Source organism: Quercus lobata, chromosome 12 (genome assembly GCF_001633185.2).
Source record: "Quercus lobata isolate SW786 chromosome 12, ValleyOak3.0 Primary Assembly, whole genome shotgun sequence".
Taxonomy (NCBI): domain Eukaryota; kingdom Viridiplantae; phylum Streptophyta; class Magnoliopsida; order Fagales; family Fagaceae; genus Quercus; species Quercus lobata.
In genome coordinates, this window is record NC_044915.1 from 31437038 (window position 1) to 31450368 (window position 13331).

The window sequence follows — 13331 nt, forward strand, 5'->3', positions numbered from 1 at the left end:
TAACAGTGGCGGTAACAAGGAGGGAGTAACGTCGGTAAAAAATATTTTCCATTTTTTTCTATTTTAAATTATTTTTTTATTGGTTTAAGAAACTGTTTTTCCAATAATTGCACACACAACCAATAAGCTTTTTCTATATAAAAAAAGATTTTACGTCAAAGCAAACTGAATTTAATATATTAGTTTTTGTTTTTATTTGAATTAAATTAATATTTATTCATAGAAAAAGAAAAAAAGAAAAAAAGAAAAGAAAAGACAAAGGGGATATAAATATAATTGATTAAATTGACTAAAGCTGTTGAGTGAATTTTAAAATCACACCGATGTCCGCAGAAAAACATATACCCAACATTTATTCTCAGGACAAAACAACCCAACACTCGGACACACACGCACATACACACACACAAACGGAGAGAGAGAGAGACAGTGTGTGTGTTGCACAGAACAGAACACTTGCCGAGAGAACCTTTTGCTTTTTATTGCTCTCTCTCTCTCTGTCTCTATCTCTTAGTTTTACTCTCTTTATTTTAATCTTTTTCAGAAAATCGTGCTGTCTTTTCTCTCTCTCTCTCATATACTGTGTTCTCTATTGAGAAAGAGAAACACTTATTATATGCAGAGAGAGAGAGAGAGAGAGAGAGCAGAGAAGCATGAAAAATATGTGGGGATGAAGTGAAAAAGTGAAGAAATAATGGGTATATAAATGACGGCTGAGCAGCACACTATGCCCAACAACAATGCCATTGCTAATACCAACACTACAATCCAAAACCAAAACCAAACCCAAACCCAACAACAACATCAACAAGAATTAGTATTGGCTAATACTGATACTAATAAGCACCCAATGTTCCATGACTTTCTGGGCATGAAAAAGCCCACCGATTCCCAAGTGGGTTTTCCCCACAAAGCCACGGCGGCCGCCGACTCTCCTCAGGCATCGGCTTCTCTTGGTGCTTCCTCCGGTGGTCCCCGTGGACCCATCTCCACCACCTCTGATCTGGGTTCCGGTCAGTCTCACTCCTGTCTGCTTCCTTAAATAGCTATCTTCACTTTTCTCTAGCTCTCTTTTTTTGGGCTGCTTTTCTGATTTTCAGCTACTGTTTGTTTCCTTTTGATTTATACTTGGAGATATAAACTGTGTCACTGTGTGTGTAAGTCCATCTCTCCATATAATCAAGTGGGTAGTCTTAATTTTCATGTAGGAAAACTCTCTCTCTCTCTTTTATAGTAGGGTGGGTGTCTTTGTTGTAGGTTAGTTTTAGTGAGGTCATTGATGGCGTTGGTTGCTTTTTCTATGTCCTCTCTCCTTTATTTTCAAGGGTATCTTTACCTGTTATAGTTTTTTTTTTTTTAGTTTTTGTTTGTGCTTTACGTTATTTTCTATTCAAATATTTCGTGAACATCTCCGTTAAATTTTGTATCTAGTGTTTAGCGTTTTCCTTTAGTTGTTGTTTTACAATGTGGTGTTTGGTGGTGATGAATAAAGAAATGTTGAATTTATGAGCAATTCATTCTTTTCTTTGACAATTGCTTCTCATTACAAAGTAAGAAATGTTACTTAAGCATCTTGTTATGATGCTTAGCAATTGTGTTACAATGATATTCATGCAAGACATTTAAGTGAGCTTATTTTTTATTTTTCTTTTTTCTGATTTGGGGTTTTACACATCTATTAAAGTTTGATTCCTTTTGCTCATTAATTTTAGTAGAAAGACAGGTTGTAAAGGGGATTCCTTTATATAGTACAAGGAGTGATAATTCTGGGCCTGAGATGAGTAACAGGATAGCAGGAAGTAAGCGAAGTAATCATGATTCTGCTTTTATGGCTTCATCCAGAGATGGGGTTTTTAACTTGGATCATGATTCCATCGAGAACTCTCATTTGATGAAGGTGTGAATTATAGTAAGCTTTGACTTTCCCATGCTTAAACAAGCCAAATAACCCCATAAGTGGAGTCGTATTCTCTAATATTGTTAGTTGTGTTCTGATACAGTTACTCCGAAATGGTGCTGGGGGAGAGCGACATAGAAGGTCCAATGATGATGAAATGTTCTTTGGTATGCATCCACTAAGGCCAAGTTCTACTTCTCTTGCATTTCAGCCTCCCACCAGCAGTAGGATTGATGGTAATGTTTCCAAGTGGGAACGGCCTATTTCTATGAATGTTGGCTCCGCAGTACAGTACCCTCCACGTGGGGGTCAATTTGCACCTATCCTGCATCAGGTACCTTCAAACAGATTCAGGGATGCCAATGCCGGTCCTTCAACTATCTCTCAATCAGCGGCTGATGAGGGATCTAGAACTGGAATTAAAGGCCCTGGAATTTTGAGTTCCATCAATGCCTCTGGTGGCGCCTCTGAGAGAAACTCATCTGGCATGCAGCCAATTGGCAACAGACAGAAGTCTGGGACTAATGTTTTAGAGCCAGAATCTTCTACTCCTCCTAGGTAAATTTGATAATACAGCTTATTCACCCTATTACTTCATTTACAATTTCTTTTTTTCAGCGGGAAGGAGCACAGTTGATGCTATGTATTTGTATCTGTTGTGATTGCAGTAGACTTGGCTTAACATCTCCTAGTCGTCAGATGACTATATTTTATGGCGGCCAAGCTCATGTTTTTGACGATGTCCATCCCAACAAGGTTTGCTTTCTGGTTTTCTACCAATAACAGATGCATCTCTATTTAATGTTATTGGTTTCTACTGTCAGGTAGATAAATATGTTTTGAGTAAGTGTGTTATTCAACTGTCTCCTAGCTGAATAAGCTTATGGTGCTTGCTTATTTAGGTCCTAAATTGGTTTATGTTGGTGAACCACTTGGGAGAAATACATAAGTGATTGGTTGGCTTAATCATATAACAGTTGCCTGGCACTATCTGTAGAAGAGCAGCATGATCTATATAACAGCAGACATAAATGGGGATGATAATTGACCTATACATAGTTACATACTGTGCTGATCATTTTCAGAAACAGAGTCTTGGTCTTGTTAGGTTGTTTTCCAGCTGTACTCATGTCATTGATACTGCAGTTTGCAATGTACAACGAAATGTGCACATCACAGTGCTTGTACAGGATTGATAACAGCAGTTGGGACTCGAGACCCTCTTTCTTTTGTTGATATTTATTTGGCTAAGCTTGTTAGAAGATCATTTCTTTTATTTGCTGGAGTTTATATAGAACGGCTACATAGGCTTTCATAGTTAGAATGTTGAGTCACAATTATAGTGGAGATTTATATATGCAACCATTAGAAGCAGAGCTACAACATTAACCTAGGCCTGAGAGGAGCTTGTATCCTTGAATATCATTATTAGGATAGCAGATGGCCAGTTAATTATAGATTTTCGTAAGATGTCCATAAGGGTCAGTTTCCTGTTCTGCTTTATATCAACAGTTATCATGAATTTCTGTCTTCTAAGGGCTGAAGCTATGAAATATCATTTACCTTACGATCCCTGCTTTCAAAACATGCCACAGACACTACAAAGGATGTAGTTAATAACTAAGTTTGCTAATCTGCATGCAGTGGCATTTTACCAGGAGCTCCTTTGCTAAATCTGTGAGCCTGCAGACCAGAAATGCATAACTTAGTCTATAAACTACAATGCAAAGCTTTTTCGGAGTTATTAGAGATGTATGTGGGGCTATTCTCAAAATGGTCGACACAAATGCTCATATAAAATTAAAAATAATGTTAGTCTTGCATTTAGATTCATAAGAGTGTTGGACTTTTCAGGCCTTCACTTGTAATGATGGAAATTGTTGTTAAACCGCTCAACATCTTGGTATGGTTTTAGTAAGATCCAACATTACCTCGCTCATGGATTGTTATGATATCCAGAGATTTGCAATATGCCAAAAGTATTCTGTTGTTCAAAGGCTTGTATGATATGAAACAATCATGTCAAACACTCCAAAACAAGTTTGTTGTGTGCTGAAGTAACATCATGTTCATGCTCATGCTGCAATAAAACCTGAGCCCATTGGGTCAAATCAGTTCAGGAAATTATTTGTTGATCTCTCTTTGACATATCCTCTACGTCCAATATTAAACCTGGAACTTTCAGTAAAAAGTCTCTTGTTGTCCTTGTGTGTTTCATAACCACTCAAAGGGCCTTCTACTCAGTTGTTTTGATGGAAAAAAAAAAGGCTTGCATTTCCTGGATTGAATTCCCAGGTGTTAATGGACCAATTTCCATCTTTTACATTGTAGGCACCCCCATAAAGTTCAAGGCTAGAGGACATAAACTTTCATTACGTGTGCCTCTGTCACTGATTTAGGATTCATGAGGTCATGTTATCCGTGCTTTTGTTCCTTCATTGTTGTGAGGCCTCAGCTGTTGCCTGTTGCTACAGCTGTTGCCCGTTGCTAGGGATTCACTACCCAATACTGACACTGCATGTCTGACCATAAAACTTATGGTTCAGCTTTATAGATATATGTTTATCTGGAAGATGAGAAATTTTATTGAAAATGACATTCTCAATTGAACAACTACTGCCTTGAGGTCTTCAATATGCTCTCATTAGGAGTCGATGGAATTGCTTTGCACTCTTCTTGTACTCTTGATTTGTCTGATCCTCCTCTATTGCTAGATTGTCCTCATGAAAGTCTTCAATTTAGTAGTTCTACTCATGATATTTATTGTGACCATAGTTTTAGCCCTCCATTGGTTCAGGCATATCATGCTTTCTTAAATGTATTTGTAGTTATTCACTGAAGTGTGAATTATGCAAAGTTGCAGAGGTTATACTGTGTGGCTCCATTGGGAATTACGTCCATTTCTTCCTCTTTTGGATACTGCTAGTTTATGATTTTGCTGATGACTACAATTCTTTATGTTCGCCTTTTAAATTTGATTTCTGTCATAATATAGAGGGTATCAGTCAGATGAAATGTGAGATTTTGATGTTTTTATAATGGTGTCAAGTATATATGTGTTAGCCTAGCTTGTTATTTCTTATAAATTGCTTTTGAACATCAAAGATCTTGTTGTAGAATCAGAAGATTATGGAGCTTTTAAGAAAAAAAAAACCTAGCACCTTCTTGAGGTTTCATGACCTTTAATATAGTACCAACTAAAGCCCTCAATCAGTGCCACTTCATAGAGAATTTGCAATATTATGTTCTCTGTGTACCCAGAAATTAAATACTGCAATGAACATTTAGTCCACTTCTCAAGAAAGAGCTGAATTTAAAGCTAGCAAAACTAAGTTTGGGGAACTTTTCAATACTATGGATATCTGGTACATGCTTCTTGGTTTCCTAGGGAGTTTAGGTAGTCCTGTAATGTCATTGAATTTTTATACAGAATACAATACCTGAAATAATTAAATGTACATGACATTTCATGATCACTGTTTGCTTTCCAATTTATTTCAGGCAGACATTATAATGGCCTTAGCTGGATCAAATGGAGGATCTTGGTCAACAACCTACTCACCCAAATCTACTGTGAGGCCAACTGGTGAAAGTAGCATGCCTGGTGGAGACAGTGAAACAGGTATGGCAAATAATATGGCAGTTTCACAGGAATTTCGGAGGTTATCTGCCGCCGGGATTTCTAATCATGGAGTTGGCTCTGGTGATCGGATATCAACGCCATCAGGTGATCCTCTAACCTAACAACCCTGTATGTGGAGATGTGTTTGACCCAAAATGAGAAACCAACATCCATTATGGTCCGTTTGGATTGAGAGGGGGGGGGGGGGGGTGAGTAGAGGGGAGTTGGCCCAAAATTAGCCAATTTTTAACCAACTCTACTTTACTTCCCTCCACTTCCCCTCCCTCCCCCCTCAATCCAAACAGGCCCCTATGGTTTACATGGTTTGATTTTGCCTTGTCCTGTCCTGTAAAGTTTGTATGTCCACAACACCTCCCTAAATACATCATTTCTGGATTCCAGCAAATTTGTCTTTTATTATCATTGCAGTGCTATTGGTGACGACACATCCTAAATAAGAAATATATTGAGTAACAAATCACTTATTCAAATTTTTTATGGTCTGTATAGTGTACTTTTATTGATTGCTAAAAACTTTTGTAGGGGGACATCAAGGCAGTATTGTAGTAAAAGATCCAAGCAACCCCGTTCAAGCAGCAGAACTCAATCCTGAAGCAAAAAGAGAGCCATGACTTTTAAGCCTTGAATAGGTGTTAGTTATTTCAAAATCGACATACATGTTTTAGGGTAAATGAGCTTTTTCTTCCTCTAATATCTTTCGGGGTTTCACAATTTTCTATTTGATGGTGAGATGGAGCTTTCCTTGTTTGTAGAGACCCAATAGAACTATCAGATTCATAGTCAGATACAGCATTTTTCCAATCTATAATATGCTTTTATTTTTATGCCTCGTGGAAATGGAACCATTCAAATCCCTTCATGCAATTTCGATATTATCCCAGATCAAAAGGGTATTTGAAGATTACTTATTCATAGAATTGGAACTGAATATCAGCAGTGTACCATAAAATTCTAGTGTTCAATTAATTTCAATCTCTACCGCTACCAGCCTTGGGAGTATTAGCTTTTGTGTAGTGGCCATGTGTAAAATTGGATTGTTGTTTGCTACTTCATATCTCCTAGAAGATGGAAGAAACTGTTTGCATGTGTGCATGGGGTGTCAGCACCTTTAATTCTTACATGGGATTTTGTTTCTTACCTTGCCTATTTTTTTTTTTTAGTTAATAATTTTCTCTCTTTTAATCCGAGCTACAACATGGTCAATTTAATTTCATAGTTTATAATAAATGTCTTCATTAATCAACACCTGCAATAGAAACCTTGGCATGACTAAATATCAATAGCTTAGGGGTCAAAATTTCTGACTCTGATGCACTCTCCAGTTTAGTACAATTTACTACATATCAAAGGCCGCAGGCATACTTTCTGACTCTGCTGCACTCTCCGGTTTAACGCAATTGAATGCGTTTCAAAGGCGCCAGTCATGCCATAGATGCAATGCAGAACCAACAGCTAAATTTTTATGACCGACTTATTTATAGTGGGTGGGTTAAAGGGTTTGGATCATCCATTGCTACTCCTACATGCAAGTTTCTAACGTGGCCAATCTTTGTTGTCATTCTCAATGAATTTTTATTTTTTTATATAGAAGAATTATTAAATCAAGGGATAACATTATTATTATTTTTTAAATAATTCTATAACGTTATGTATTGTATATATATATATATAGCAAATTTTTTTAGATGGATTGACCTTTACATAACTCAAAACCCAAATTTGCTTTATCGAGTCTGCTTTATAAGTTTGAATTATCTATTAGTTGCATGAGTTGATTACCGAGGTAAATCTTAAGAATAATTTTAGTGATACAATTAATTTTAGGAATAATCCCAAACTCAATTTTACAACATCCTCTTAGGCAATGTGGGATACACTCTCAGTTACCATGAGAATTTTGAGTGGAATTTGTAGTGTGAATTTGTGTTAGAACTTCTTTCCCTCTTCCTTATGTATGTGTTTGTTTCTAAAAAAATAATAATAATAATAATTACAACATTCCAATTTTACAACACGTTGATATGTGTTAATACGAGTGGTGGGCATTTTTTGGCCATTCTTATTCACATTGATCTACCACTTTTGATCGATCATTTAAAATCACACAAGTCAACAAGTTGTGAGATTAAATATGAAAATGACCTATTCATAGAAGAGCAAACCACATTGTTTTATACAACTTTGGTCACAACTAATCAACAAGTTGTAAAATCAAGTATAAAAATGACATATTCATAAAAGAGTAATGTTAAGACCACATACTTTTACACAACTTTAACTAGTGGCCAAAATTGTGTAAAATTACGTGTTCTTGTTATCATTTTCCATTCATAGAAATTGGCAAATTGCTCCCTATTAACGATTTTTGCCAAATTAAAAATTCTTTAGAGGTAGATTCCATTTTTATCGGATTTTGTGCCCAATCCTATTGTTATCTCTTATCTGCACACAAAATTAACAATTTTACCCTTTTGGGCCAAATAGTTAACAAAAAAGATGGGGTGGGGGTGGGAGGGGGGGAGTGGATCCCTTCTAGGATTCCAACCTGGGCGACATCTTGTGTTCTCAATAATAATAATGGATCACACCGTACACTTTTGGTGCAATGGTTACTTTACAAATATAAGTACTTGTAGAGTGTGAGGGGGTAAGAGTTGGAGTTTACATATACACTTAGATTATGCTAGAGTATAATTTCTATCTTGTATAAAAATAATAATAATAATAATAATAATGGACCTAATTTTCATACAAGACAAAAACCCGTTGTTTGCAATTGGAAAATAACAACTCACATTCTCACCTCTTTGAACTTAGCAAAACATTCATAGACAAAAACCCCAACAAATGCCACAACACAATTTAGAACAGAAGTTACTTTCCTCCACCATGAATGAAGCCCATACCAAATTGATAAATTGTACCATGAGCCATCATCAAAGCCCTAACTATCACACAAACCACAAAACTCAACTTCACTGTCGTTTTAGAAGTAAACACTAACACACTAAGGGTCCGTTTGGATATAACTTATTTTGCTGAAAATTGAAAATTGAAAATACTGTAGCAAAATAATTTTTAAATGTATGAATAGTGTCGTGGGACCCATTTTTAATAAAAAGTTGGTGAAAAGTTGCTGAATAGTACACTGGTGTGCACTGTACACTGACTGAAAGTCAAAAAACACGGCTAACCAAGAAAAAAAGAAAAAAGAAAAAAGAAAGAGGCAAAACGCGCAAACTAAAAATGCAGACGCGCAAACGCTGTATCCAAACCGGGTTTAACACTCCCCACAACCCAAGACCCACAACATAAACAAGGTCTAAATTGCCACCCAAAACCACTACACAAACACGTTCCCATTCCAAATCCCTTTTGCATTGCTGCAAAAGTAAATCCAAAATCTATTGAAATAAAATCTCCTTTACTTCGAACCATGAATCATGATAGGTTTGGCGTTGTGAATTCTATTAGGCTGATAAGGGTTTTGAGATGGGAATTTGGGCCGAATGTTTGAACGGAGAATGTATCTTATATATCATGTTCATATAGCATCTCTCTCACAGTGAGTGAATTCCATCTAATTAAGAGCTTCGATTCCAGAGATTTTATATTTACAAAAAAATTTAATGTGTATAATTTTTTTTTTAATTATGGGTATAAATGGAATTATCCATGACATTTTTATAGATTGGTCCATATTTCAAAAAAAAGGAAGAATTTTCTTTGCAAATTTAAATTTGATGGAAAATACAAAATAGTAACGATGGGGTAATTTGCTTATTGTCATGACTCATGGGGACATTGCTTGATTTTAAATTTTAAAGGAGAGTTGACATCATAATTTAAGGACAAAGTGCAATTAACCTTAATTACATCACAATTGATATTCTTCAAACATCTTAAATCAAGGGTTTTTTTTTTTTTTTTTTTTTTAATAAAAACCAATTAGAGTATATTAATAATTTTAAAAATTGCTGATGAACTCTATTCAAACATCTTAAATCAAGTTTTTTTTTAATAATAAAAACCAATTAGAGTATATTAATAGTTGTGGTGGGCCTTTTTGTGTTTTGGGTTGGATTGCTCCTACTGTACTACGGGCCCGTGATTCTAGGGTAGGAGAGTCGGGACTAGCCTAACTGAAATACACCTTAGGCCAGCTTGTGCGCAAGTTGGGCCTTCTTGTGTTGATGCACTCTGGCAGGAGTCTTGAGCATGTCACGTACTTACGACAGGAAAGACTATTAAAAATGTTATTATAGAAAAAAACAATGTAGCAGGATAACTAAAACATTTTTTTTTTTTTTTTAACTAAAACAACTTCTACTAAGAACAACAAGACATAAATAGCTCCACAAAGGGAGATATCATAACGCAGTTATGGCAAAGAAAGATTAATAGCAAGATGTCAAGTTAGTTATTAATCAACTAAGACAAGAGAAAAGAAGATTAATCTGCTAAAAGAATGGGCTTGGCTTTTTAGCAGGTTCAAGTCCAAAAAGGGAACTAATCTCCAATGTGGGTAACCTTAGAGGAGAATCCTGCCATAGAAGTTACACAATTTGGAAAAAGGACCTAGATGGTTTAATCTTGGATTCATGATTCATTAGAGAGTGGGCTATTGAGAGGGAGAGAAGTGGGTAGCCTATTGATGCATGCTTTTACTCTTATCACTCGTATTTTTCCATTACTTTGGGTTTCTTGTATTCTTTCTCGCTTTCTTTGTTTTGCTTTGTTTTTCTATATCTCTTGTTTATCGTTTTTCTTTTCCTTTTTTCCTCTCTCTCCCCCCCTTTCCATTGTGCATGTCTATGGCCTTTTATACTGCCTGTTGTGACGGGATTTGCCATTTTTACCCTTCAACTGGCTTTGGCCTGTTGTGGGTGTCCTTCCAAGACTGCCCACTGGTCTACTGGCTGCCCAGCTATCACCACTACAATGTTTTGGCTATGCCATGCCTCATCCCTAGACAAGAGTGGTTTTGTTTTGTCTCTTACTTCCCTTGACACTCCCAACTGGATAAGTGTTAAACCTCTCCCTTACGAACCTCTATAGCATGCATCTAGTGATTCTAGTTCACGTTTACCTCTTTTGGATGAGCTGTCATCCCAGCATGACATTTCCCCCAAAAGAGTTTGAGCGGGAACCCCAAAATAGGCTCCCCTTCTCCCTAGCGCCAGACCAAACCCTCTTATACCTTTGACTTTTGGCCCACCTCCCCTGTATTGGCTGGGTACAGGTTGGTGGTGCCTCAATCTTGTGTGCGTGCTCCACTTCCATATGAGTCTATTGCTTTTCTGGCTCTCACACATTTGCCATTGCCTCTAGGTTTGTTTGATTCTGCTGTACGCTTTGGTACTCATTTAACTCTTGTTGCATGAATAAGTCTTTGGGCTTTTATTTTGCATCCCAACTCTTCTTCGGGTTGGGCATTGCTTGGGTATGGGCTTTCTCTTATTTAACTTGGCCTATGTCTCTTTTTATCCTGCGTTTGTGGGCTGACTGGTGTTCCTGTCATGTCATTATACTGCTCCTGCTATGATATCACTTATCTTTTTGTGTTGTTGTAACATCTGGGCTTACGGGCTGAAGCACTTTCCATGTCAATTTCTTACATTATTCCTTCTTTTGGTCTTTACTACTCAGCATTCTTGTTGGGCCAACCCATTCCGTACCTTGGGATTCCTTGGCCCATTTCATTCGTTGGGCATCTCAGCCTATTTCATCATTTGGGCATCCTTGGCCCATTCCATCATTTCCTACATTTTTCCTTCCCATGGGTTTTTACTAAATCCTTTGAGCTTTCCTGGTCCAATTACCACATCCTTATCTTTGGGCTTATTGGCCTTTGAGCCAACCTTATTTATTAATTCATTTCTTTGAGCTTCCCCTGCCCATTTTTGCTTTCTTTCCATTTCTTACAATTCCCATGAGCTTACTACTTCATTCTTTTGGGCTTCCTCAGCCCGTTTGCTTTCCCTCAGGCCACTTATTATTTTAGTGGGCCTGTTGACCATTATTCATATCATTCTGGCTCAATGGTCTTTATTTTACTATTCTCTTTTTCTATCTTTTTTCATATTGTTGGGCTTCTTCTGTTGTTGGGCCCTTTTTTCAAAAATGGGTATCAACAATAGTTTAAAAAATTGTTTCTAAACTCTAACTCAAATGATGCTTCCTTCTCTCACAAGTGTGGGTGAAGCGTAGGGTTATGCGTAACCTCCTACATGTGTTTGTAACTTACTAATAAAAAAATAAGGGGAAATTCCACTTTATCCACCTATGGTTTGACCCGTTTTAACAGTGTTCACCCGTTCTTTAAAAGTTATCACTTAACCCACCTGGGGTGGCCTCCGTTAGACCCCCGTTACCCACCTCTGCCCTTTTCGTTAGAAAATCCCCTTTACTATATAATCCAAAATTAGAACCCAAATAGAACCCTAAAAAGAAGAACGAGCTCTCTCCCTCTCTCTACCTTAGAATCCCTAAAATCTCCAAACCCATAATCCCTTTCTCTCTTTACTTAGATTGCCAACCAAAGTGAAATCTGAACATTTGCAAGCAAGGAGGAAGTGTACTGAAGCTTAAGTTTTCCTTTATATCAGGTATGAAATTACTTTGTATGGTTTACCATTGTTGTGTCTGTTATTTTTCAATGTGTAACGATTGATGAAGGTTATTCGGATTAAAGGTATTCTGTCATAAAATTAGTGGTTATATGTTAAATAATTTCTTGCTTTTATAGTTGACATTGATGACTGTGGTCCCTAGGAATATTTTGGGTAGATGCATCTTTAGGTTGTCTGTGTTCCCATGGAGACAAATTATCTAGTTGGTTGTGTTTCTTGTCTCCCTTGACCCCACGTTAAATGGTATTTTATGTTGTATGAAATTATTTTGCTTTTTTCAATGATTAGTGCTCTCTGTGCATGTGTTGGTTATGTATTTAATTATTGTTTTTTGTGCATGTGTTTTAACTCCTGCAGATGGCTGCTGAAATTCGTTTTGATTTTACTATTTACCATAGTGGGAATTTTGAGTGGAACCCTGGTTTAAAGTATGTAGGTGGTGAGGTATTTGTAATGGGTAATTTTGATCTAGATCTATTAAGTCATTTTGAAATACAAGACATTTGTGCTGATGCTAAGGGACCCATTAATAGTAGGATTTATTATTTAATGTTTGGTGGTGACTTAGAGCAAGGGTTAAGGTTAATTATTTCAAATGATGATGTGACTTACATGTGTGAACTATATGTTGAATGGCCAACAAATGAAATCACACTTTATGTAGAACCTGAAGCTGAACCAATTGCTATTGAAGAACCTATGGTTGAACTAGATTAACCAATTGTAGTAGGGGTAGTGACAATATTGTCTCTCTTAGATCATCTGTGGTTGACCAAAATGATGTTATTGACGAACCTGTTGAGGGTTTAAGGGATGGTAGGGTTGGTGGAGCTGTGGATGACAATGCTGGGGGTTGGTTGTGGAGAAGTGCCTGTGGATGACAATGCTACTCATGGACAAACTGTTGGTAGTGAAGATGTTTATGTGGATGAACATAATTGGCTAAGTGAAGGGTATGAAAGATCAGATTATCCTAATGACATATTTGATACTTAGAACAATGAGGTGCCCAATATGAGAGAGCATCAAAGAGATACTGAAAAGGTAAATGAGGGAAAGCATTTGAAGGAGCAAGTTACAGATAATAGGAAGAAACCAGAAGTTGCTACTACTGATCAAGCTATTGATGATGATGATTGGGCTGAAAAAGCTCTTGATG

General features: G+C 36.8%; 1 protein-coding gene across 5 annotated transcripts; it reads left to right on the top strand.

Annotated features, from left to right (window-relative positions):
- The first annotated feature begins 366 nt into the window (after positions 1-366).
- LOC115971455 (protein TIFY 8) lies at positions 367-6542 on the top strand. Of its 5 annotated transcripts, none has more exons than XM_031091382.1 (6): positions 367-1013; positions 1716-1897; positions 2001-2455; positions 2566-2653; positions 5399-5624; positions 6063-6542. In XM_031091382.1, the coding sequence occupies exons 1-6, from the start codon at positions 707-709 to the stop codon at positions 6149-6151; spliced, it is 1347 nt and encodes a 448-aa protein (XP_030947242.1). In that variant the 5' UTR covers positions 367-706; the 3' UTR covers positions 6152-6542. The 5 variants fall into 5 exon arrangements, with proteins under 5 accessions (XP_030947242.1, XP_030947241.1, XP_030947243.1 ...); XM_031091381.1 differs by having other exon boundaries at positions 1713-1897; positions 6063-6377; XM_031091383.1 differs by having other exon boundaries at positions 587-1013; positions 1713-1897; positions 2569-2653.
- Positions 6543-13331: the final 6789 nt, after the last annotated feature.

Excerpts from the sequence above, each read along its gene's own strand:
- LOC115971455 (XM_031091381.1), top strand. The coding sequence starts at position 707 with ATGACGGCTGAGCAGCACACTATGCCCAACAACAATGCCATTGCTAAT. Across the intron at positions 2,654-5,398 it reads ACGATGTCCATCCCAACAAG|GCAGACATTATAATGGCCTT; the intron begins GTTTGCTTTCTG and ends AATTTATTTCAG. Across the intron at positions 5,625-6,062 it reads TCGGATATCAACGCCATCAG|GGGGACATCAAGGCAGTATT; the intron begins GTGATCCTCTAA and ends AAACTTTTGTAG.